General features: G+C 44.7%; 1 protein-coding gene and 1 non-coding gene across 4 annotated transcripts in view; both read right to left on the bottom strand.

Moving 5' to 3' along the window:
- Window positions 1–3,641: 3,641 nt before the first annotated feature.
- CABCOCO1 (ciliary associated calcium binding coiled-coil 1) overlaps window positions 3,642–27,407 on the bottom strand; it is a 186,012-nt gene continuing 162,246 nt past the window's right edge. For all 3 annotated transcript variants that reach the window (XM_039911543.1, XM_007660634.4, XM_039911544.1), the window contains one exon: window positions 3,642–4,324. In XM_039911543.1, the coding sequence (XP_039767477.1) occupies window positions 4,250–4,324 (75 nt within the window). In that variant the 3' untranslated portion in view covers window positions 3,642–4,249. The remainder of the gene's footprint in view (window positions 4,325–27,407) is intronic.
- LOC114810690 lies at window positions 24,220–24,357 on the bottom strand. The gene has a single exon (XR_003758385.1). It is a non-coding gene; the product is annotated as a small nucleolar RNA SNORA7 (small nucleolar RNA).

Genomic DNA, 27,407 nt, shown 5'->3' with positions numbered 1-27,407 from the left:
TGGACAAATTCTTCACTCAACTTCTCCATCGCCAACAGAGCAGGCTGCTTCTTTTGCGGCCTCCTGCAAAGACCCATAATCATTCTCGAACTTATTCAATATCGAGATGTTTTACTTTCAATTAAAGATTAGATAATGGTTTAGTGACATTCATCTTTATAGTATCTAAAATGTAAGGGAGTTCTGTTTTCCAGAGGTTCTGTTATGTACCCTAATATCTAATATGGAAGTCTATATAAAAACACACCTCATAATACAGCCGTATTTTAAGCACACCCAGATTGTAATATGGAGTATACCTACGAGTCTGGTGTATGGTGTGAATACTCAAATATGCAATATAGAGAAGCAGCGTGGCTCAGTGGAAAGAGCCCGGGCTTGGGAGTCAGAGGTCATGGGTTCGAATCCCGGCTCTGCCACTTGGCAGCTGTGTGACTGTGGGCAAGTCACTTCACTTCTCTGCGCCTCAGTTACCTCATCTGTAAAATGGGGATTAACTGTGAACCTCACATGGGACAACCTGATTACCCTGAATCTACCCAGTGCTTAGAACAGTGCTCTGCACATAGTAAGTGCTTAACAAATACCAACATTATTATTATTATTATTATATACAGGTATATATATATAAGCACATATAGATGGATGTATATGTGTATATATATATGCATATGTGTGTGTGTGTATATATATGTATATAAGTGTATATATATGTAAATATATACAGGTATGTATAAAATATACATGATTGGTTACACCAGAGTTGCTCTGTTGTCCATGTGTGTATATATACATGGAATCATGTATACATACATACAGTCATCAGTAAGAAGTCCTTCCCTCCTTAGACTCTGAATTCCGTGGGGAAACAGGGACTATGTCTGTGCTAATTATCTTATATCTACCCCACTGTTTGGCACAGGACTTGGCCCAGAGTAAGAGTTTTAAAAATATTATTATTTTTGTACTTTCCCAAGTTCTTACTACAGTGATCTGCACACAGTAAGTGTTCAGTAAACATGACTGAATGAAGGAATTATCATTAGCAGCATGGCCTATTGGAAAGAGCCTGGATCTGGGAGACAGAGGACATGGGTTCTAATCCTGGCTCTTCCATATGTCTGCCGTGTGGCCTTGGACAAGTTACTTAACTTCTCTGTGCCTCCGTTACTTCATCTGTAAAATGGGGATTAAGACCGTGTGCCCCATGTGGGACAGGGACTGTATCTGAGCTGATCACTCTGCTTCTCCTCTCAGGGTCGCACCTGGAGCGTTTCCAGAACTCTACCAGTCTTGATTACGGGAGGGAGAGTCAAGCAGAGGCCTACCTAGTCCATTCCTCGCTTGGGCAGTGGCTAGCGAGGGGAAGGCAATTTGCTACAACTCAAAACTCACCCGAGCTGGGCAGCAGCAGCGTGGGAGGGAGTCAAGGGCGGAGACTCGAGTTTAGTATGCCGAAGAAGGCACGGTAAACCGTTTCCATAATTTTACCAAGAAAGCTCTACGGATTCAGTATCAGAACATTTGCAGATGGAGGTGGGGTGTTCGGGGACACGTGTCCATTGAGTCGTTATGGGTCAGCGATGACTCGATAGCATAAGACAAGACAAGATTCTGTGCTTGGAACCATCTGGGCACATAGAAAGTGCTTAACAAATACCATAACTTTTATTATCATTACTATTATTACTATTAATAACGATTGTGGTATTTGTTAAACTCTTAGCATGTGCTAATAGTATGATAATCACGATAATGATGTTCAGTACATTTCATACTGCAGCGCAGCTCTGTGGGTGTCGTGAAGGAGAGCTCTTATTCCCCAAGCAATGACTTTTCGGTGAGCTGAAGCAAAGCAGTTGCACCCGTCGTGGGCGAAAGCCCAACCCTCAAGTGAAGGGGGTCTAGCTAAGGACAGCTGGGAATAATAGTACGAGAAGCAGCATGGTACGGTGGCTAGAGCACGGGTCTGGGAGTCAGAAGGTCATGAGTTCTAATCCTGACTCCACCACGTGTCTGCTTGTGTGACCTTACGCAAGTCCCTTCACTTCTCTGTGCCTCACTTACCTCATCCGTAAAATGGGGATCGAGACTGTGTGCCCAGTGAGGGACAGGGACTGTATTCCACCCAATCTGCTCGTATCCGCCCCAGCGGTTAGTACAGTGCCCGGCACATAGTAAGCACTTAAATACCATTAGTATTACCAGTAGAAGTACGGTGCTCTGCACACAGTAAGCGCTCGATAAATCCGGTTGAGTGACGGCCTGACAGAATAATAACGGCAGATCCACCAACCTGAATGAGCAACCTTCAGGAATGGGGAGACTCGCTTTGAGCAGTGGCTTCAGGCACCGTCTAACTAGAGAGAAAATAAGGAGAAACCTTGCAAATGGAGGCCAAATCCACAAATTAAAGGCAGTCGTCCTAGGCTTTCAGTGTAGAAAGGACTCCTGGTCTTTGTCTTTTCGGGCCACATCTGCACCCTGGATCGGCAACACCAACAGCCACGGCATCTTTGAAATGATGGTAGTTATATAGCTAACAGAGTAACTAGATTTCTTAGCCCACATCTGCACTTCTAATCAGAAGTATTCAAATAAGGATGGGTCATCTGGTTTTTACTGCCAGGAGTAAGTCCCTCTTATTTCCTCAGATTTGGTGATCAGTTCAATAGTCAGGGCAAGCAATGTCAACAAGAGTAATCGAGTGAAGCAATTTTCTCCTGAATTGCTAGAACTTCAGTAATGATAATGGTGGTGCTTGTTAAGCGCCTGCTATGTGCCAAGCACCTTGCAAAGCACTGGGATAGATACAAGGTCATCAGGTTGTCCCACGTGGGGCTTAATCCCCATTTTACAGATGAGGTAACTGAGGCACGAGAAGTGAAGCCACTTGCCCCAAGTCACCCGGGTGCTAAGTGGCGGAGCCGGGATTAGAACCCCACGACCTCTGACTCCCAAGCCCGGGCTCTTTCCGCTAAGCCACGCCGCTTCAACCTACCCGTGGCCTACTGTGACGGAAGTGGAGGCTTCTTTCTGGGTCTTAAATACCATGTGTGCTTTGCTACGCACAAAAGATATTAAATATTCCAGCAAGGTCAAGGTGCCCATGTTGTTCTTATGGGTACATTCAGCCGAAAGCCTCCCAGATGTGTTTACCGTATCATTTTTGAAATGACTTGACTATGAAGACAGTGCGCCCTTCCGCTGGGGTTTTCACTTCTATAAAATGAAACATGATGAACCCAGAGAAACGGGACCCAGCTCTGCTAGCAAATCTAATGAGAAAAATCTTGGGTATCCAGACTTGTGGTAGATTTTCTAGAAAGAAAGACATTCAGATTTTTATGGGGAAAAAAAGCCCAATCCTTAAATTATTTTTAGTAGAGGGCCAATTCTATTGAAATATATTCAACTGGAAACATAACAATCAATTTTAGATTCGGTAAGTGCAGGATTTGCATTTGCCATTTGGAAAGACTTCTATCTTCTAGATGCTCTATTTATTATGTGCTGCAGAATTCTGAGATGTAGGCTGGCCTTTGATAACCATTTTATTCATTAAGTTTCATTTTATATAGGTCATGTATTCTCCGGGGAAGGAAACAACACTAGAAATAATAAATTCAGGACAAATTAAAGTGCTTCAAAATGCATTATGTAATTTCAGAAAATTGGTTTCACACTGAAACGTTTAAACAAGAAAACTAAACAATTTAATTTGAAAAGAAGAAAAATAATGGCAATACAAACGCATGTAATGACTTGTTCTGGAAGTTCTACTCTGTGAATGTCAGCGGGGGATTTTCATTGTGTTTCGGCAAGGCAGAGGTTCATTTAGTAAAATGGATAAAACCTAATTTTATTTAGATCTTTTTTCTTAAAAAGTTGGCCTTGTCATCTTTTATGATGAACACCCTGTGCTATTAAGACTATCAAAATTATGCTTTCCAAAGAATTATGCTTATCCCGGTTTTTCTCCTGCATACACGTCTCCATCTTTGGAAGATTGAATCTGTTCAGTTTTACACTTGGGGAATAAATTCAGCTATTGTAAAAGGATAGTAGAGAGTAAAACGGGGGGTGAACGCAATTCTAATTAGTCCAGATTTAAGAGAGACTTGGATTTGAGCTTACTCTCACAAAATTGTGAAGCAGACTCACTTCTGCTGTTGCTGTACGGAGCTGCTCTTGTTCTGTGTTTGTTTCTGAAAAAGCTCCGCAGTACTCTCCTTGGACACCTCTGTCCTCAGGCTTTTTTCAGTTTTTCTATTTTTACATTAAAGGCCTTTTCCTGAATTTGCAGTTTTTCGTTTATCTCGGTCTGTGAAGACAATCACAAAAAAAAGGAGTTATGATGGAGCTATCTTTTGCTGCACATTGTCTTTGTGGTTTTGACATACTGTGGTGCCTAAAGACAGACATTATCCTTCACACACCTTCCTGTTTTGCAGACATTACGGTGTTTCAGCCTGTATTGATGTGATAACACTTTATCATATTTCTCTGTTCAATCCCGATGTATAGCATGTCTAGCATGAACAGGAAGTGGTATTAGGACAGCCATTTTTCATGTAACCTCGTGTTGGGAGATAGGATAATTTATCTGTATTTTCAGTCAGACTTTATGAATAAATACCAAATCAGAATAACTGCTCTGGGCTTTGGTTACAGCTAGGTTTTTTTGTTTCTTTCCCCCCCGCCTACTGCAGTGGTTGTTTTCATCTCCAGTGCAATACACTCTGTACTGGATCTTGCGAAGCTGAAAAGAAATATAAACAAGATAATATTTTTTCCCCCCGAAGAATTAAAAAAATACCTTTACACACCAGGACTCTTGGAAGTCTCCCTTATTTCAAAGCATTATTAGATCACAAGAGGGAAAGTTTGCTGACAGATTTCAGGGGTTTTTATAGGGGTGATGTTTTACCACAAGTAAGGGCGTTTCTGAGAATAAACACCCTATGGCCTGCAGAATTCCAAAAACCCATTACACTTCTAGACTGTAAGCTCGCTGTGGGCAGGGAATGTGTCTGTTTATTGCTATATTCTACTCTCCCAAGTGTACAGTGCTCTGCACACAATAAGCACTCGATAAATACAAACTGCACAAATGAATGAATGAACCTTTACACTACGGTTAAAGGAATACAATCAGGGAAATTAATGTTAGAAAGCTATACAGGGTCCAAAATGGGGGAGATAATAATATTGTGGTTTTTATTAAGCGCTTACTATGTGCCAGGCAAATGGGTTGGACACAGTCCCTGTCCCACATGATTTAGCGTGATCATGTTGTCTTGTTTTTGTCCGTCTGTCTCCCCCGATTAGACTGTGAGCCCGTCACTGGGCGGGGACTGTCTCTATCTGTTGCCGAAATGTACACTCCAAGCGCTTAGTGTAGTGATCTGCACATAGTAAGCGCTCAAGAAATGCTATTGAATGAACATGGGACTCTCAGTCTCGATTCCCATTTTACCGGTTAGGTGACAGAGGCCCAGAGAAGTGAAGTGACTTGTCCCAGGTCACACAGCGGACATGTGGCAGAGGCGGTATTAATAATAATAATTATATTGGTATTTGTTAAGCGCTTACTATGTGCAGAGCACTGTTCTAAGCGCTGGGGGAGATAGAGGGTCATCAGGTTGTCCCACGTGAGGCTCACAGTTAATCCCCATTTTACAGATGAGGTAACTGAGGCACAGAGAAGTTAACTGACTTGCCTACCGTCACACAGCTGACAAGGGGCAGAGCTGGGAGTCGAACCCATGACCTCTGACTCCGAAGCCCAGGCTCTTTCCACTGAGCCACGTTACAATCCAGGTCCTCCAACTCCCAGGCCCGTGCTCCGTCCATTAGGCCATGTGGCTTCTGATACAAGCAAAGAGTCCAGTGCTCCCATTCAGAACAGCCCAGGATCTTCTCCCACCATCTTGTGAGCCTTTCTCCTTCCTCCTTATTTTCAATTACGATCTGCATCCGCTTCAGGTAGAAAATCCCTCTCTGGGGCAGTTACTGTCTACACTGCCTGCTTGCCTCTCCCTGACTAGTTGCTGAGGTATGACAAAAAGATATCTAGGGGAGAGCAGAGTGGTGGGAGCAATAATAATAATAATAATTGTGGTATTTGTTAAGCACTTACTGTGTGCCAGGCACTGTACTGAACGTTGGGGAGGATACAAGCAAACGGGGTCGGACAGAGTCCCGAGCTGTGCTGAGAGCAGGGGAGCCCATCGTCCTGACCCCAGCCCACCCCTGCCTCATTCCTTTACGAGGCCACGCGTTGACCCTTGGCCGGGTCCGTTCGTGGATTCAACATCACCGCCCCAAAGGGTTAAGAACATCTGTTGGTCCCCTTTCTCTTGGGGCGGAATCAACCTTAAAGTTGCTGAGACTCTCTGTTCTTTTCATTAACCTATTGATAAAGTTTTCAAATCTGGATAGTTAGCTTTTGGAGAAGCGTTTGAGATCTCCAGAATAAGTGTGTGTTGGAATATTCACCGGGTCCCTCAAAAAAAAAAAAAAAAGAATTTTACAGCCAGATGCTGGATGTGGGGATCAGACACCAGTGAGGTTTTCGAGAGAGAAATTGGGAGAGAATTTTGGAATTCCCTTTTTACTATCTTTAGGTAATGCCATTCTGTTTAATTTCCAAGGTTTAGATGTGGATTAACTTTGTGTGTTTTGGGGAAACGCTGACTTTTTCAAAATAAAATTTAGTTTCGACATCACCGTTAACATCAACAGAATTTATTGAGTGCCTGTTGTGGGTGGAACATTACAGTAGGCTCTTGGGGAAGCGAACCACAGAAAGAAAAACACGATCCCCGTCCTTTAAATGCCAGGAGGCTAACGAAGGACACTGGAACTCTGTATGGGCAGATCTCGAGTCTCACGTTAAGCGAGAGGTGATTGAGTCGTGCCATCGAAGCCATCTAGGTCCTGTTCCAAAATCACCTCAGGAACCCTGACATCCTTACATCATCTGATTGACAGAGAATTGCTCAGCATCTGTTAAGCGGAGGCAACTGTCGATCCTGCGCGGCCAGGAGAAATTTCAAGAGAGGTTCCACGAGAGAAGCGCTTTTTCCACTAGGGATGCACCGTGGCCCAGTGGTGGAAAGAGCACGGACCTGGGAGCCAGAGGACTTGGGTTCTAACACCGCTCCGTCTGCTGCGCAAATGCGGGCAAGTCACGTGACTTCTCTTGGAGAAGCAGCGTGGCTCAGTGGAAAGAGCACGGGCTTTGGAGTCAGGGCTCATGAGTTCGAATCCCAGCTCTGCCACTTGTCGGCTGTGTGACTGTGGGCAAGTCACTTAACTTCTCTGTGCCTCAGTTCCCTCATCTGTAAAATGGGGATTAAGATTGTGAGCCCCACGTGGGACAACCTGATTCCCCTATGTCTACCCCAGCGCTTAGAACAGTGCTTGGCACATAGTAAGCGCTTAACAAATACCAACATTATTATTATTATTACGTAATTTACCCCATCTGTAAAATAGGGATTAAAACTGTGAACCCCATAGGGGACATGGACTGTGTCCATCCTTTGATCTGCCCCAGCACTTAGAATAGTGCCTGGCACATAGTAAGCACTTCGCAAATGCCACACTTTCCATTATTTCATTATTGTTGTTATTTCTGATATTAATAAAAGAAGTCTGATGGCCATGCTTTAGTTGCTCAAGCCCAACCTAATGTTTCCAGAGATATTGACTAGGTTGTGTCAAAATATCATCTGCCAAGTTCTACCCCAGCACTTAGAATAGTGCCTGGAACATAGTAAGCACTTCACAAATGCCACAATTTCCATTATTTCATTATTGTTATTGTTGTTATTAATAAAAAAAGTCTGATGGCCATTCTTTAGCCGCTCAAGCCCAACCTAATGTTTCCAGAGATATTGACTAGGCTGTGTCAAAATATCATCTGCCAAGTTCTCTTTGGATAAATTGCTAAGGAGATATCATAAGTGTGAATTATTTTATATTTTATAAATTATTTAAAATTTTAATTTTAAATAATAAATTTATAATGAATCAATATAATTAAATAATAATAGAGAAGCAGTGTGGCTCAGTGGAAAGAGCCCGGGCTTGGGAGTCAGAGGTCAGGGGTTCGAATCCCAGCTCTGCCACTTGTCAGCTGTGTGACTGTGGGCAAGTCACTTCACTTCTTGGTGCCTCAGTTCCCTCATCTGTAAAATGGGGATTAACTGTGAGCCTCACGTGGGACAGCCCGATTACCCTGTATCTGGATGTCGGCCCGCCACCTAAAACTCAACATGAGCGAGACTGAGCTCCTCATCTTCCCTCCCAAGCCCGGTCCTCTCCCAGACTTTCCTATCACCGTGGATGGCACGACCATCCTTCCCGTCTCTCGGGCCCGCGATCTCGGTGTCATCTTTGACTCGTCTGTCTCGTTCACCCCACGCATCCTATCCGTTACCGAGACCTGCCGGTTTCACCTTTATAATATCGCCAAGATCCGCCCTTTCCTCTCCACCCAGACGGCTACCTTACTGCTACGGGCTCTCGTTATATCCCGGCTAGACTACTGTGTCGGCCTTCTCTCTGATCTCTCTTCCTCCTCTCTCTCCCCGCTCCGGTCTATTCTTCACTCCGCTGCCCGTCTCATCTTCCCGCAGAAACGCTCTGGGCATGTCACTCCCCTTTTTAAACACCTCCAGTGGTTGCCTATCAACCTCCGCTCCAAACAGAAACTCCTCACTCTAGGCTTCGAGGCTCTCCGTCACCGTGCCCCTTCCCACCTCTCCTCCCTTCTCTCTTTCTACCGCCCACCCCGCATGCTCCGCTCCTCCGCCGCCCACCTCCTCGCCGTCCCTCGGTCTCGCCCATCCCGCCGTCGACCCCCGGGCCACGTCCTCCCGCGGTCCCGGAACGCCCTCCCTCCTCACCTCCGCCAAACTGATTCTCTTCCTCTCTTCAAAACCCTACTTGAAACTCACCTCCTCCGAGAGGCCTTCCCAGACTGAGCTCCCCTTCTCCCTCTACTCCCTCTACCGCTCCCCCCTTCGCCTCTCCGCAGCTTAACCCTCTTTTCCCCCCATTTCCCTCTCCGCAGCTTAACCCTCTTTTCCCTTCCCATCCCCTCAGCACTGTAGTCGTCTGCTCAACTGTATATATTTTCATTACCCTATTTATTTTGTTAATGAAATGTACATCGCCTCGATTCTATTTAGTTGCCATTGTTTTTACGAGATGTTCTTCCCCTCGACTCTATTTATTGCCATTGTTCTCGTCTGTCCGTCTCCCCCGATTAGACTGTAAGCCCGTCAAACGGCAGGGACTGTCTCTATCTGTTGCCGACTTGTTCATCCCAAGCGCTTAGTACAGTGCTCTGCACATAGTAAGCGCTCAATAAATACTATTGAATGAATGAATGAAGGAATGAACCCCAGCGCTTAGAACAGTGCTCTGCACATAGTAAGCGCTTAACAAATACCAACATTATTAAAATAATGTCTGTCTCCCCCTGTAGACTGTAAGCTTGTTGTGGGTGGGAACATGTCTACCAACTCTGGGGTATCCTACTCTCCCAAGTGCTTCGTTCAGTGCTGTGCACACAGTAAGTACTCAAAGAGTACCATCGATAATGAAGCTCTGCACACAGTAAGCACTCAGTAAAAAAAGAAGCTAGATCACATTAGTGCTGTATATAAGTGGAGAAATCCATGGACCTTTCTTCAGCTTGCTGTCGAGAGAGTAACCAGGTGCAGACACCTAAATTTGTCATAAGAACAAGAAGCAGTATGGGCTAGTGGATGGAGCATGGGCCCGGGAGTCAGAGGACCTGGGTTCTAATCTCGGCTCTGCCACTTGTCTACTGTGTGACTTGGGACAAGTCACTGAACTTCCCTCTGCCTCAGTTTCCTCATCTGTAAAATGGGGCTGTGGGAAAGGGACTGGGTCCAACCCAATTATCCTGTATCTATGCCAGTGTTTAGTACAGTGCCTGACACACAGCAAATGCTTCACAAATACCACAACTGTTATTATTATTATTAACAAGGCCATCCTTTGTTACGTTGTCATACAAGTTTGATCCTTGAAACACCTGCATTGTTTTCTCTTTCTCGTCACCTCTCATTCCTTTTTTCTTTTCTGAATGATATTTTGTTGAATGTTTACTATGTGCCAAGCGGTCTACAAAACGCTAGGGTAGTCACAAGCTCATCAGGTTGGACACAGTCCATGTCCCTCATGGGGCTCACAGCCTTAATCTCTTTTTACAGATGAGGTAACTTGAGACACAGAGAAGTTAAGTGACTTGTCCATGGTCCCACAGCAGACAGGTGGCGGTGGCAGGATTAGAACCCAGGCCCTTCTGTCAAACAGGCTCTTGCTCTATCCACTGGGCCATTCCGCACCTTAAAGTTTCTTCTTACAAAGCCTACGCCCAGAAAGAACCACTCCTTTGGTGATAGCAGTAGACGATGCTGGTCTGTACTCAGCAACTGACTCGCAGACTTTAGCTAGGGTGTCGCAGTGTCTGAGGATTTCTTTTATCATGTTCTTAAAATGTTTCCACTCTCCTCCTTGCTTTTGTTTTCCCCTTTCAGTTCTCCATTTTGCAGCTGTTTGGGTAGTCTGCTCTTTCTCATTCTCCGGGTGTCATACTCAGCAAAGCTGTGTTTAGGTGAGGAGAGCTTTGATCCTAATAGACCGACTGTGCTCCAGAACTTCATAGGTTGGGGATATGAACCTGCCATTTGATATTGAGTTTGGCCAATAAGTGATGTTGACAGAATAGCTCAAGGGACTGGATGTAGCAACTATGCGGAGTCCAGATCTCTCAGTTGTAGTCTCAGTCGAAGCAGCGTGGCTCAGTGGAAAGAGCACGGGCTTTGGAGTCAGAGGTCATGAGTTCGAATCCCAGCTCTGCCACTTGTCAGCTTTGTGACTGTGGGCAAGTCACTTCACTTCTCTGTGCCTCAGTTCCCTCATCTGTAAAATGGGGATTAAGACTGTGAGCCCCACGTGGGGCAACCTGATTCCCCTGTGTCTACCCCAGTGCTTAGAACAGTGCTCTGCACATAGTAAGCGCTTAACAAATACCAACATTATTATTATTATTATTCTTATTCTTATTGTAGAGAAGGTTGGACAACGTTGTGGTTCAACTGACCTCTAGTTTGGTCTGGAGTCGATCCCAAACTACTGCTACACTTTAACAGTCTCTTTTTTTAGTGGTATCTGTAAAACACTTACTACGTCACGGGCACTGTACTGAGCGCTGGGGTAGCAGGATTAGGTCGGTGTTGCACAAGAACGGGCTGGCTTTTCGGATTCATTGTTCTACTTCCTGGTCTCTCGTTGCCCCACTGGTCAGTGCGGGCTGCCTAGGTAACATAATTCTCTGATAGTGTGTAGCTTTGTGTTACCATATACAGTTTTGGTTGTGCGTGTGGCTTCCTGATGCAGGACAGAGTCTAAATCTGAATTTCCAACCATACACGGCCATCCCTTCTGTGACTCCTCAAATTTCTCTTTCCCCTCAGGCTCCCCTTCCTTGACTAACTGACCCAGAACTGATGGGGAAAAAAATATCCACGAAGTGATCCGTTGGAAAATATTCTCCGTGTAGATTGCGTGTGCATTGCTTTTCAAAAAAGGATCCTCCACTATTTTATACTGCTTATGACACAAATGACAACGGTGTTGTAATGATCGCAATTTACATAATAATCTTTCCGTCTTAAAGTACCAGATCAGCACTCAGTCATTCACTTATACAATCGTTTAGTTATCCATTTCTCCTCACTATACATCAGGAAAGTGGTTCAAGGTGTATAGAGGTGACTGATATGCACCATATCTTTGGAGGAATGCGGCAGCCTCATACTACCAGGTTACTGGCAGACCTGTCTTCGGAGAGGAAAAAGAAAATAACTTGTCCCTCTGAAACAGCAGGAGAGATTTTGGTAGGCACCATGTAATTACCCAACTTGGAATTTGCCCAAGATCCAAGGGTAAATATCAAAAGAGTTCCACAGGAGCATTCACGACTTACAATAGTCGTATTGCTAATCCTGGGGGCCAGAAGCTTTAGTGGATAAAGCCCTGGAATGGGAGCTGTGATCTGGCCTTAGCGGCGGAGCTGCAAATGCAGGAAAAGCGACTTAGCCTTTCTCAGTTTCTGGTTGGCCCATCCGTAAGCTGGGGGCGATAATACCTGCTGTTACCTCCTTTCGGGGAGACTGCAGGGATTAATGGGAGAAAATGGGTAAATAGCTTTGAGATCATTAGAAGATATGTTCCACTCTCAATACATCCTGAAATGCTTTTATCAATTTTTAATTCAAACATTAGCCAGATTTCCTACATTATGCCCATATGAGCATTACCCAAGTACTTTCAGACTTATTGTGGAGCTAAAGTCTCTCGGTCTGGTGACAGATAGCCGGAAATATCTTCTGAATTAGGACCAGTTCCATAAGATTATTTTTAACTAGGGTTTGAGTAAATATGCCCCTAATACAGATAAAAATGGACTTGACTTTACTCTTCTTCAATCGATCGATCAACCGCATTTATTGAGTGCTTACTGCGTGCAGAGCTCAGTACTAAGCGCTTGGGAGAGTAAAATGTAGCAGAGTTGATAGACAAGTTCCCTGCCCACATCAAGCTTTCAGTTTAGAAGGGGAGACAGATAATAACCTAAATAAGTAAATCAGAGATTTGTCTGTAAGTGCCGTGGGGCTGAGGGAGGGTTGAATAAAGGGAGGAAATCAGGGTGACGCAGAAGGGAGTGGGAGAAGAGGAAATGAGGGCTTCGACAGAGAAGGCCTCTTAGAGGAGATGTGCTTTCAACAAGAGAAGCGGCGTGGATTAGTGCCCCACGTGGGACAACCTGTTTACCTTGTATCTACACCAGCGCTTAGAACAGTGCTTGGCACATAGTAAGTGCTTAACAAATAGCTTTTAAAAAAATACGGTTTTGAAGGAGGGGAGTGTAATTTTCTCTAGGATATGAAGACAGAGGATGCTGCAGGCCAGATGTAGGACATGGGAGAGAGGTCAGCGGCAAGATGGATGAGATTTCAACTTCTCCACTCCCATCTAATTAGGTATTTGTCCAGAATTTACATGGTTTAGTGGAGAGAACACAGGTCTGGGAGACCTGGGAGACCCTGGGATTAGTTTTAGCTCTGCCTCCTTGAGTAAGTCATTTAACCTCTCTGGGCCTCAGTGCCCTCATCTGTAAAATGGTGATATTCTGCCTGCTTGTCCTCCCCCATAATCATAATTATGGCATTTGTAAAGTGCTTACTATGTGTGAAGCACTGTACTAAGCGCTTGTGAACCCTTTGTGGGACAGAGACTGATCTGATTATCATGTATTGACCCCAGCGTTTAGCACATAGTAAGTGCTTAATAAATTCTATTATTATTATATTCTTGGAATTTTTCTGCTGAAGGAAACAAATAGTAAAATCAGTGAATTTAACTTAAGCCCAACAACTGCAATCAAACAGCAGAGAATCCAATCCACCGGCCATAATTACGTGCTTTTTTATTATAACTCCACTACTGTTTTCCATCGCATTCTTGGGTTCATATTTATAAAACCTTGGTAATCATTAACTAACTAGCAATAGAAGACTGATTCAGTAATAAAATTGTGTCTGTGGTTTGAACTCACAGACTTCAAGATAATACTTCCCCCAACCTGATATTCAATGACCACACAGTGTCTGAACGTCCATTCGATGACCACACAGTGTCTGAACGTCCATCGAGTCAAAGGTTCAAGTTATAGGGTTTTCAACGAGAAGAATTTGAGCCAGAGACGCTGGGTCACGGGCCATATACACAGGCTCAGAATTTTACAGAAAGTATTCCAGGCTATTGAATTTGTCGCTTTGGTCCCGTCCTTTCCAAGCAACGCCTTTCTTGTGGGGAGCTTAGATCTAGGAGGAACTCCTTTGCGGTGTGGACAGTTAGGAGAGCAGTAAACAGAAAAAAAGGAACTTCTGCTCCTCTCATTTTCATCCTACGTAGCCTTTGCTGGGAAGGGTTAAGTGTTTTGCCTGGGTTTTCTCTTAGCCCAAAGCAGAGCAATGTTGTAATAATTTTTTAGGGCCAATCACTCTATCTTGAAACACACAAGCACCTGTTTGGTCTCAAAAGACTGTAATCCTTCTTCAGCCATAATAAATTAGACACAGTTTTAGCTTGGTAATTTGGCTAGATTGATATGGGTAAATGCTGTGAAACTCCTTTTATCTGCATTTGTTGTTGAATTGTTGGCAGATTAGCTGCTGGATCGTATTATGTACTCCAGCAGCGTTAGAAAGAAATTAGACAAAACCGAAAATCTCAGGTCCCATAATTTCCAACTGCTGCTGATTTCACATTGGAAATATAATCACTGACCCTTTGGATTTTGAAAAATATTTGTTCAAGATAAAAGTTAAGCCGAGGGTTGGAGGGGGAGAATGAGCCTTATTGAAGGCGCATCTCCTCCAAGAGGCCTTCCTTGACCAAGCCCTCATTTCTTCTTTTCCTCCTCCCTTCTGCATCACCCTGACTTGCTCCCTTTATTCACCACCATCCCTGCTGAGCCCCATAGCACTTATTTATATATCCACAGTTGATTCATTTATGTTAACATCTGTCTCTCCCTCTAGACTGTAAGCTCATTGTGGACAGGGAATGTCTCTCTCTTTACTCTCCCAAACCCTTAGTAAAGTGTTCTGCACCCCGTAAGCGCTCAATAAATACGATTGATTGAGTTAGGGCTAGAGGTATTGCTATATTTAGTTGGAGAAGGGTTAGTTTCCAAAGTTAGGATTAGGGATTGCTGTGATGATGTTGTATTTTATTTAACTGGTCTGTCAGTAACTGAATGTGTAGATTAACTGATCGTTAACTACTCACCTTTATGGCTTTACTTTTATATATATAAATACACTTCTCTGTGCCTCAGTTACCTCATCTGTAAAATGGGGATTAACTGTGAGCCTCACGTGGGACAAGCTGATTACCCTGTATCTACCCCAGCGCTTAGAACAGTGCTCTGCACATAGTAAGCGCTTAACAAATACCAACACTATTATTATTATTATATATGTATATATTTCTAAGTTTCTGTGCTGTGAAATTTGGGATTAACTTTAATGACCGATTGAAACAGAATATTTAGAGTAAAAACAGTTCCTCCACTTTGCAATTTGAAAGTGATACAGATTATAAATATTTATTACTCATTTTTCCATATTCTTCATATATCGTCTGATCCTTTCAGTTGCAGCTCTGGGGCACGTTGTAAAATATTTTGTCACAAAAATGATGGCCTTTAAGGCTGCTCAGACGGAGGTGTGTATGTGTGACTGGGAAAAGCAGACTTCCCTTTGTCCCAGAGGCAATAAAGAGATAGATGGAAGTGGTTTCACTTTTGCCAACTAAAGATTTACCTTTGTCCCAGAGGACAATAAAGAAATAGATTGCAGTGGCTTCTTAGGTAAGGCAATGTATTTTTTTTTTATCTGCCCTCCTTCCAACGTCTGCCCCGTGGCTCCTCTTGTGCCCCCCTCCATTCCCCACTGGACCCCTGAAACTTTTTACCCACCCTCCCCTCTGGCCCTGCCGGGTCTAAGCTATGAGGTCCCAAATCCATCCTGTGCTTTTGGAAGGAAAAAAGAAATTCCATACTTCCCATCCCAGTGTCTCTCTGCTCTGAGGTTCCTTTTCAGACCAAATTGGAAAATCGCCAGCTCCTTGATGGCCGGAATCACGGCTACTCCCACTAATATATTGCGCTATCCCAAGCGCTTAGTACAGTAATCTGCACAAGGTAAGTGCTCAATGAATACCACCGAACGATTGAGGCCACGAAGGAGAACGTGAGACTAGAAGCCCACGTTACCCTCCTACTGTTACTACTAGTACTTACTAATAACAACTGTGAGGTTTATCAAGGGTTTACTATGTGCCAAGCACTATACTAAGTCCCGGGATATATAGATGCGAGAAAATCAGGTTTGACACGGCCTCTGCTGCACGTGGGAGCAACGGGGGGACCTAGTACTAAGTCTCGAGGATCAGAGTGGTAGAGGGGAAGTATTTGGGAGCTCCAGGGAAGGAAGGTCAAAGGAGGATGAGACAAGTGGGGAAGGAGGATGGGTTAAAAAAAACACAAACGATGATAAACCTCAGCCCCGGTGAGTTTTGTTCCAGGTTAGAGGAGCAGCGTGGCCTAGTGGAAAGAACCCGTGCCTGGGAGTCAGAGGATATGGGTTCTAATCCCGGCTCTGTGAGGTGTCTGCTGTGTGACCTGGGGCAAGTCACTTAGCTTCTCTGTGCCTCAGTTCCCTCATCTGTAAAATGGAGGTTAAGGCTGTGAGCCCCCTGTGGGGCAGGGACTGTGTTCAACCTAATTACTTTGTATCTACACCAGTGCTTAGAACAGTGCTTGGCACATGGTAACCACTTAAATACCAAAATTATTATTATTATTGTTATTGTCCTATGCCAGCAACAGGCAGCGCAAGCACCCAGATGAACCTAAAAAGAAGACCTATGCAGTTTTTTAAACAGCTTCACCAGCATCACCTAGGAGCTATATTCAACATGAAATGGCAGTGGGAGATTCCCAACATTGAGGACCCAGAACACAATCAGCTTCCCAGAACTCAGGTGATGCTCACAGCAATCATTCATTCATTCATTCATTCATTCATTCATTCATTCATTCATTCATTCATTCAATCATATTAACTGAGTGCTTACTGTGTGCAGAGCACTGTACTAAGCGCTAGGAAAGTACAACTCGGCAACAGATGGAGACAATCCCTACCCCAAAATGGGCTCACAGTCCAGAATCAGGGAGACAGACAACAAAACAAACACAACTAGACAGGCATCAATAGCATCAAAATAAATAAATAGAATTGTAGATCTATATGCCTCATCAATAAAGTAAATAGAATAACAAATATGTACATATATACACAAGTGCTGTGGGGCAGGGAGGGAGTAGACAGAGGGAGGGTGTTGGGGTGATGGGGAGGGGAGGAGGAGCAGAGGAAAGGGGGCTCAGTCTGGGAAGGCCTCCTGGAGGAGGTGAGCTTTCAGTAGGGCTTTGAAGGGAGGAAGTGTGCCAGCTCAGCCGGATCAGAGGAGGAGACTACATGATCACAGTTGTTGTTTGGTGAATGAAAACTATAAACGCAAGCCAGGAGGGCTGAGGAAACACTTTAAAGACGTAGTAAAGCCCATTATCAAAAAGCATGATACTGTAAAGAGCTGTTGGGAGACCACTGCCCAAAAATAGCCCATTCTGGCAGACGAAGATTGAGAGAGTGGCACCTCTCACTGAGTCCGGGCTTTGAGGTAATTGGGAAAACAGGAGGCAGTCTTGAAAACAGACTGGAAGAAAGCAAACAAAAGAGTTACCTGGAGTACACATAATATGAAATAGTGTCATCCACACATAGGTCTTTTCAACCATACAGCGCATCTACATCTAAATCTCTTAAAATGTCCAAAATAAAACTCATCTTCCCATCCAAACCCCTGTCCATCCCCGGATTTTCCCATTCTTGTAGACAACACCACCATCCTCCCTGTCTCACAAGCCTGTAACCTTAGCACACAAGGTTACTTGGCAGGGAATGTGTCTACTAACTCTTATATACTGTTCTATTAATAAGGTTGGTATTTGTTAAGCCCTTACTATGTGCAGAGCACTGTTCTAAGCACTGGGGTAGATACAGGGTAATCAGGTTGTCCCACGTGAAGCTCACGGTCTTCATCCCATTTTGCAGATGAGGTCACTGAGGCCCAGAGAAGTGAAGTGACTTGCCCACAGCCACACAGCTGACAAGTGGCAGAGCCAGGATTCGAACCGATGACCTCTGACTCCCAAGCCGATGCCCTTTCCACTGAACCACGCTGCTATTATACTGTCCCAAGTGCTTAGTACACTGCTCTGCTTAGTATGTAGTAGTAAGCACTTAGTAATGCTTAGGAAACGCTCAATACGATAAATAGGAAAAAAAGATGTAATTTATCTATTTATATTGATGTCTGTCTCTCCCGCTAGACTGTAAGATTGTTGTGGGCAGGAATGTGTCTACCAACTCAGTGATGTTGCTATATTGTACTCTCAAACTCTGAGTACAGTGGTCTCAATAAATATGATAAATATGAAAAAAATTTGAAGTAATGAAAATGAAAATAACACTACCACTACTACTACTAATAATGATATTTGTTATGCCCTTACAATATTCATTCATTCATTCAATAGCATTTATTGAGCGCTTACTATGTGCAGAGCACTGTACTAAGCGCTTGGAATGGACAATACGGCAACAGATAGAGACAATCCCTGCCCATTGACGGGCTCACAGTCCAAACGGGGGTCAAGCGTGGTACTGGGATAGATATATGAGAGAGTCAGATCCAACACAGACTTAGTAGGAGGGAGATAGGTATTGAAACCCCGTTTTGTAGATGATGGAATTGAGGAAGAGAAGTTAATTGGCTTGCCCAATGTCGCACGGGATCTCTGACTCCCAGGGCTGAGCCCTTTCCACTAGGCCATACGGCTTCCCTAACGAGTGCTAGGATATTAGTGGATGGGATCCCACTAGCTAGTTAGGAATGTCAACTTTGAAAAGGTATATCTTTGTATGGACTTTGCATATTCATATATATGGACCGACGTAAACGACGTGCTTTCACAGTTGAAATGACGAACGGCGAAGCCCTAACCACGCATGGTGATAGAGAAGCAGCGTGGCTCACTGGAAAGAGCACGGGCTTTGGAGTCAGAGGTCATGGGTTCGAACCCCGGCTCTACCACTTGTCAGCTGTGTGACTTTGGGCAAGTCACTTAACTTCTCGGTGCCTCAGTTACCTCATCTGTAAAATGGGGATTAAGACTGTGAGCCCCACGTGGGACAACCTGATTCCCCTGTGTCTACCCCAGCGCTTAGAACAGTGCTCGGCACATAGTAAGCGCTTAACAAATACCAACATTGTTATTATTATTATGTGGTCTGTCATGTCACGTATTATATACGTGAATATACCTTTGTTTTCCATAGGTGTATGTGCATTATGTGGAAGTTACGTTAGCTTCAGTTTGAAGATGTTCGTGTAATTGAGTGTCTGGGAAGCCTGAAACACCCTGAGATATTAGTTCCTATTAGATAGCAATTAAATCTTACTTAACCTCATCTATGACAACTGCCTGAGGAATTCAAGTGCTAGGGATCGTGTTGGCTTGGGAGTTCTTTAATATTAGCCTTTTTTATAACACCAGGTTTTGAACTGGTTCAGTAAATGCATTCAATAGCTCGGTTGTATTTATTACCTGTGCTGAGGCATACTTTTAATATTGCCTCACATTTTAAAATTATTATTATTAATGATAACAGTAATGCTGCTTATGACCTGGATAGTTTCTTCAGAACTTAAGAAAGTGCAATATGGTTAATTTATCTGAATGGTTTGAAGCCCAAATTCACTTTAAACTATGTCTTCAATAATTTGGTCTCTTCTGACAGCGAACCTGTCCATCAAAATAAATTGTTCTTTCATTTATATCGATTGAATTTTTCAACCTCCAATTCCATTCGCAGGTCATCACTAAAGTCCTTCGTAGTTTTTAGCACTTTATCCAGCTGGGTTTTAGAGTGCACGGACCTTCAGGTCACCGTGAAGAGCAAATGACTGTCAATGTGATATTCATCCTTGTATTTTATCTAAAAGCCCTAATATCATTTATTTTATGCCGAACAGATTCAGCATAGAGGCAGCTCTAGATGAATCATCACAGATTATTCTCCCATTTACATTTATGGCTCTCAGACATCACCATCATCATCATCAGTGGTATTTATTAAGTGCTTTCTGTGTGCAGAGAACGATAAAAAATGCTTGGGAGAGTACGCAACCACAGAGTTGGTAGACACATTTCCTGCCCACAACGAGCTTACAGTTTGCCAATCCCTTTAGTATTTAAAAGCGGTAACAAGATAATATCATTGGTCTCAGAATTCTGCAAATATTTTTAGCAATAGAAAAATTGATTTTATAAGTCCTTAAAATTTCTACTAGATGAAAATGGAAAAAGGAATCATTGGATTCTGGTAATCCATATTGTGCTCCCATTCTAGTTGTTTTTGAATAGCAATTCATTCTTACAGGGTTTAATATGGCCATGTCTACATTCCTGTGATGATTTGTGATAGGTTTTTCAATCTTTAGGTATTTGTAATTTCTGGAGTAAGGAATTAATTTTTGCATGCACAGATTTATTATTTCATCAATTTATTTTTCCTCGAGTCATTCAGTGCAAGGGGAGTAAATTTATGGACAATCTTGTACTTTTAATTGCACCTTATCAAAACACTTGCCTTGTTCCCTTCTTCCCCCCTACCCCCCGACCGCCGTTTTCAATGTTCACTCTCCAATAACTTCTTTTCCACTGCTTTCAAACATGGTCGTGTCTCCCGTAGCCTAAAAAAACCCTTCCCTTGACCCCATGACTCCCTCCAGTTATCACCACAACCCCTTCCTACCATTCATCTACAAACTCATGGAGAAAGTTGTCTACAACTCAATGAATACTACAGAACAATCAATCACTCATATTTATTATGAGTTTACTGTGTCCAGAACATTGTGCTAAGGCTTGGGAGAATACCTCAGTTCTCCCTATAACAGAGTTGGTAGACAGGTTCCCTGCCCAAAACAAGCTTACAGTGAATGATCTGATTTTTTTTCTTTCAGCTAATGAAGTAAATCTTATTTAGGTTATAAATAGTGACCCATTATGTTATCCATTCTTTTGAAAGTGTGTCTCTGGGATGCTGTGCCCTGGGTTGTATTGGTTTAATTTCACGAAATGAAGTCATGACAGAATCAACATGATGTTCCGTTTGACGTTCGTGACTTTCACGCACGATTAATGCCAGCCTTTTTTCGTCCCTCGGAGATACATCTCCAAGTTGTGATTCATTATCATCAGAGCTTCTTCATCTGCTTTTCTACTGATTCTCAACTGTTTTTGAGATCTTACATCTGGTATTAATTTCACATTCAGTAAGCAGTTTTCTGATCATGACAGCCTGCTTCTGCTCTGCTACATTTGTTCACATCAATCAATCGATTGTATTTACTGAGCACTGAGCATGGAACACAGTAGAGAGTACAGTCTAATTGTGGTATTTGTTAAGCACTTGCTATATTTTCGAATCCTGGCTCTGCCACTTGTCAGCTGTGTGACTATGGGCAAGTCACTTCACTTCTCTGTGCCTCAGTTACCTCATTTGTAAAATGGGGATCAAGACTGTGAGCCTCATGTGGGACAACTTGATGACCCTGTATCTACCCCAGCGCTTAGAACAGTGCACTGCATATAGTAAGCACTTAACAAATACCAACATTATGTTTCAGGCACTCTACTGAACACTAGGGTGGATACAAGCAAATGGGGTTGGGCACAGTCCCTGTCCCACGTGGGGCTCACGATCTCAATCCCCATTTTACAGATGAGGTAACCGAGGCACAGAGAATTGAAGTGACGGTTCTCAAGACCACACGGCAGACAAGTGGCCGAGCCAGAATCAGAACCCACGACCTTCTGACTCCGTGTCGCTTCAGGATCTGGGGCTCTAAAGTGCCCCCAGGTTAGAGAGCAGGAATCAATCTTCTCTGCCCTTTTATTTTTTATCTGAAGAGCGTGCATATTTCAAGTGGCAGCTGTTTGTCTTACTGTCTGGTCAGCTCCTTGCCACTGTGGCTCCTTAAGAGGTGCTCAGGCGATGACACGGGGCAACGAAGAAGCAGTACCCTGCTGACGGCAGAAATCCTGACCCGCTTTTAGTGTGACTTTGGCCACATCTCACACGATGCTATCCACACTAGAGAGAGCATTACGCAGCGTGGCCTAATGGATAGACCCCGGGCCTAGTAGCCAGAGGGTCATAGGTTCTAATCCCGGCTCTGCCACTTGTCTGCTGTGTGTCACTTCAATTCTCTGTGCTTCAGCTGCCTCATCTGTAAAATGGGGCTTAAGGCTGGGAGACCCGTGTGAGACAGGGACTGTAATGATAATAATAATGTTGGTATTTGTTAAGCGCTTACTATGTGCCGAGCACTGTTCTAAGCGCTGGGGTAGACACAGGGGAATCAGGTTGTCCCACGTGAGGCTCACAGTTAATCCCCATTTTACGGATGAGGGAACTGAGGCCCAGAGAAGTGAAGTGACTTGCCCACAGTCACACAGCTGACAAGTGGCAGAGCTGGGATTTGAACTCATGACCTCTGACTCCAAAGCCCGTGCTCTTTCCACTGAGCCACGCTGCTTCTCTCGTATTTGTGACTGTGTCCAACCCAATCCGTATCCACCCCAGCGCTTAGAACAGTGCCATAATTACCATACCGTAATTACTACAATTATAATTACTAAATATACGGACTGGCATTCTTGTACGAGCATACTGGAGTGATGGGAGAGGAGGAAGCGGAGAAGGAGAGAGATGAGGAATTAAGAAAATTTGTCATAAGCTCTTTGTGGGCAGGAGCTGTGTCTACAGCCGTGTATGAACTCTCCCAAATCCTTATTTCAGCTCCACAGCATTTATGTACACACTCCTATACTCTACTATTTCTCCTCTCTGCAACTCATTTTAACGGCTCTCTCCCCCGTAGATTGTAAGCTCCATGTGAGCAGGGATTTTGTCTACCAACCCTACTGAACTGAACTTTCCCAAGTGCTTAGTACAGTGCTCTGCCCCGAGCAAGTGCTCAAGTGATCGAGTGATTGCGTGAGTGAGAGAATTATTGCTTATCCCAATTCTTCCATTTTAAAGGCTCTGGGGAGTGTAAAACCCATCCCCTTCTCCAACGGTGGAAGGAAGTTAAACTTTCTCCTGTCCCTATCTGAGTCTCCAATGGAAGAAGACACTCGAAAAACCTTCAGCTTGATTAGGAGTCCTTTGTTAAGAACCTAAGATAACTAGACTCTCTCAGCCTCCTGACAGGTTTTAGCCGCAAGCAAAGTGGTTGGGATGATCACGTCTGCCAGTTGGCAAATAATAATGTTGGTATTTGTTAAGCGCTTACTATGTGCAGAGCACTCTTCTAAGCGCTGGGGGTGATACAGGGTCATCAGGTTGTCCCACGTGAGGCTCCCAGTTTATCCCCATTTTACGGATGAGGGAACTGAGGGACAGAGGAAGTGAAATGACTTGCCCACAGTCACACAGCTGACCAGGGGTAGAGGTGGGATTCGAACCCATGACAAGGTCACTGGGTCTGGGCTCCAATCCTCCCCACTACTGGAAGACACCCCCCACCCCCACCTCCTACACACATCTAGGGTTGGAGGATCTGAGAGGATGTCTCTGCCTCTGTCCCCTCTGCTTTGGTGGTGTTTGGGGGGCTTGTCTTATGCCGTCGAGTCAACTCCGAACCATAGCGACTCCTTGGACTCACCTCTCCAAGAACGCCCCACTTCCATCTGCAGTCGTTCTGGTAGCGTATCCACAGGGTTTTCTTGGTAAGAATAAGGAAGAGCTTTACTGTCGCCTCCTTAATAATAATAATAATAATAATGATAATGATGATGGTATTTGTTAAGCGCTTACTATGTGTCTAGCACTGTTCTGAGCGCTGGGGTAGATACAAGGTAATCGGGTTGTCCCACGGGGGACTCACAGTCTTCACAGAGAAGCAGCGTGGCTCAGTGGAAAGAGCACGGGCCTGGGAGTCAGAGGTCAGGGGTTCGAATCCCAGCGCCGCCGCTTGTCAGCTGTGTGACTGTGGGCAACTCAGTTCACTTCTCTGTGTCTCAGTTACTTCATCTGTAAGATGGGGATTAAGACTGTGAGCCTCACGTGGGACAACCTGACTACCCTGTAACTACCCCAGCGCTTAGAATAGTGCTCTGCACATAGTAAGCACTTAACAAATACCAACATTATTATTATTATTATTATTCATCCCAATTTTCCAGATGAGGTAAGCGAGGCCCAGAGAAGTTAAGTGACTTGCCCCAAATCACAGAGCTGATCAATGGCGGAGCCGGGATTAGAGCCCACGACCTCTGACTCCCAAGCCCGGGCTCTTTCCGCTAAGCCACGCTGCTTCTCTTGGACTCCGTCCAGGCAGTCAACTTGAGTCTCTGCCCTCGACTCTGTCCCCGTGCCCCCTGCTGCCCGGCACAGGTGAGTTTTGACTTGTAGCAGATGGCCTGCCACTCGCTAGCCACTGCCCAAGCTAGGAATGGAACGGGTAGGCCTCTGCTTGACTCTCCCTCCCATAGCCGAGACTGGGAGAGGACTGGAAACTCTCCAGGTGCGACCCTGAGAGGGGGTTGATGGCTTACACGGGGCTCAAAAGAGCGGAACTACCTCTCGCTCCTGTTGTCCTGCTCCCGCACTGTGCTTGGAGCGGAACTGGGCCTCGGAACCGATGCCTCTTCACGTCAATCTTGGCAGGGAGGGTGTGGCGGTTTAATCAGATCGATCTTGGCGGTTTAAGGTGTGGACTGATGACAGGAGCTATTTAAAAACAAACGCGGGCCCTTCAGCCGCTAAACACTGCCCACAAGGGTCATCACGCTGCTATACTGGCCTTGGAATCGTGGGGGGACGTGACTGGACTTGTCAGGAGTTTTCCCAAGCTGCTCTAGGCCGCTGAAGGATATCGGGCCGGTCGGTCAGTCAGTCGATCTTATTTCTTGAGCTCTTACCGTGTGCAGAACGCTGTACTGAGCACCTGGGAGGGTACGATAGAACAACCTAACAGACGCATTCCCTGCCCCCAGCGAGTTTACAGTCTGAACTGCTTTCTGATTTCGGTGGTTGCTGAGCTGAAGGATCAGGTCAGGCCCCTCCTGGATGAGCCACCCGGAAGCTGGCCAATAATGATCCAGATTCCTGCCCTAATAATAATAATAATGATCAGGGTATTGTTAAGTGTTTATCATGTGCCACAAACTGTACTAAACGCTGGGTTGGATACGAACCAATCAAGTTGGACCCAGTCCCTGTCCCACGTGGAGCTCACAGTCTCAATTCCCATTTTACAGATGAGGTGACGGGGGTCCAGAGAAGCGAAGTGACTTGCCCAGGGTCACACGGCAGGCAGGTGGCGGGGCTGAGACTAGAGGCTATGGCCTTGTGACTCCCAGGCCCGTGGTCCAGCCATTATGCCATGCTGCTTCTCTCAGGCACCCACAGTCCACAGGAGGTGGTTCAGGGTTATCCTGAGCTGCCGGTCGGCCTAGGAGACTTAAATCGTGACGGGGCTCAGGAACTCCAGATGCTGTGCACCTTTAATAATAATAATAACTGTGGTATTTATTAAGCGCTTACTATGTGCCAGACACTGTACTAAGCGCTGAGGTGGCTACAAGAGGAGCAGCGTGGCTCAGTGGTAAGAGCCCGGGCTCGGGAGTCAGAGGTCATGGGTTCGAATGCCGACTCTGCCACTTATCAGCTGTGTGACTGTGGGCAAGTCACTTCACTTCTCTGGGCCTCAGTTACCTCATCTGTAAAATGGGGATTAACTGTGAGCCTCATGTAGGACAACCTGATTACCCTGTATCTACCCCAGAGTTAAGAACAGTGTTCTGCACATAGTAAGCGCTTAACAAATACCAACATTATTATTATTATTATTATTATCACAAGCAAATCAGGTTGGACACAGTCCCTGTCCCACTTGGGGCTCACGGTCTCGAACCTCATTTTACAGATGAGGTAACTGAGGCCCAGAGAAGTGAAATGACTTGGCCAAGGTCACCCAGCAGATAAGTGGCGGAAGCAGGATTAGAACCCATGACATTCCGACTCCCACGCCCGGGCTCTTTCCACTGTTTTAGCACGGCACCTCCGAGGCACGTACTGCCAGCAGTCGCCAGTGGCACACCCATCACTTGCACAGATCGGAGCGGTATCACCGGCTCTGAGGGTGCGTCCACATACACCTTACGCGTTGCTCACCGGGATGTTGATTCGTCCTCCGAGGCCTAAATATGTTCCTTCTTCCACGGCGGCCTAACTGTGCAGATCGGGCTCTCTGATGTTTCTCTCAGCTCCGTTCTCTTCCCATTTTATTATTGTTCTCCGAAAGTCTGAATCAATAATGACCCTGCCTCGGTGTCCAGCGGTAATTTCAACGTAAGGAGCCTTGCTCGTATGGGATCATTATTCTCGATCTCATTTTCAAGCGTTCACAAACCGAATTCCATTTAACTGTGAAAGCTACGTGTACTTCCAGCCCGCCCCACATTCTAGTAAAAGTCACATGGCGGACTCCTCCTCCCTCACTCTCCCGCAACACTTCTCTAGTACTGCTTCAGTCTCTCTTCCTATTCACACACACACAGAACATCAAAAGGAAAACAGCCAGCATTACCTGGCTCCAATTTCAAATGCCCCTCAACTCAACCAATAGTTAAAGATATTATACCGCTCACTCTACGGAGCACGGCTCTGGCACAGATGTGTTTTCCACTTTGGGGAGGGCGCGGAGGTTCCGTTACCGTCTAGGAGTTCTTCGGGAATAATTCCCTAGCTGCAGGATTGCAGTGAGCCTAGGGACCTGATTATACATACACAATGTTTAAAAGAAACGTTATCAAATCCCCAAAAGGATATACGTTCTGAACTCAGCTTAATTCAACTGCATTCTCCCCTTCGACACAGTAACCGGTTATTACGTTCGTCGGCCTACTAACAATAAAGCTTTGTTTAAAACGTGTTCTTCCACTATTTCTGGTAAACACTAAACACCCCTTATTAAGCTTAGGACTTTGGCTTATTCTGTTGGCACTAAATCACTGAATGTTCATGTAAATAGTGCAATAACATCTGATGATTAAACAAGTAACAATGTGTGCTTATGCCAAGCTAATCTTTGGCTCGTTCCAAATTAGCTGTTTGTACGGTGTGCTTTATACGTACGGTCTCCTGTTCAGATAGCAACTGAATCTTCCCCTGAGATGCGTTTACATTTTCAGCATTTATAATGTTCTTTCCTCTTTACGCTGTCCACCATTTCGAGGGAAAATTTTTAAACCCACTGGAAATAGGCAGCTGATTTATTCCTTCATTCAGAAATATTTATTGAGTGCCTACTGGGTGCCGAGCACTGTACTAAGCGCTTGGTAGAGTACAACACCACAGTAAATGGACACATTTAAAAATAAACAGACACATTCCCTGCCCACTAAAATGAATGACGGCATTTGTAATACAAGTACTTGAATCTTGTAAATGAAATTAGTTAATGAGGTTTCTTTCGGGAGAGACACTTATTCTAGGGTGGGAACATTGCACCTTTTGAAAGGGGAAATGTTTGAAGGTGACCCTTTTTCACTGATAAATTTGTAGAGGTTTCAAAGTCAGCTCTTTCCC

Source organism: Ornithorhynchus anatinus, chromosome 3 (assembly GCF_004115215.2).
Source record: "Ornithorhynchus anatinus isolate Pmale09 chromosome 3, mOrnAna1.pri.v4, whole genome shotgun sequence".
Taxonomy (NCBI): domain Eukaryota; kingdom Metazoa; phylum Chordata; class Mammalia; order Monotremata; family Ornithorhynchidae; genus Ornithorhynchus; species Ornithorhynchus anatinus.
This window is presented reverse-complemented; position numbering and strand designations above follow the sequence as displayed.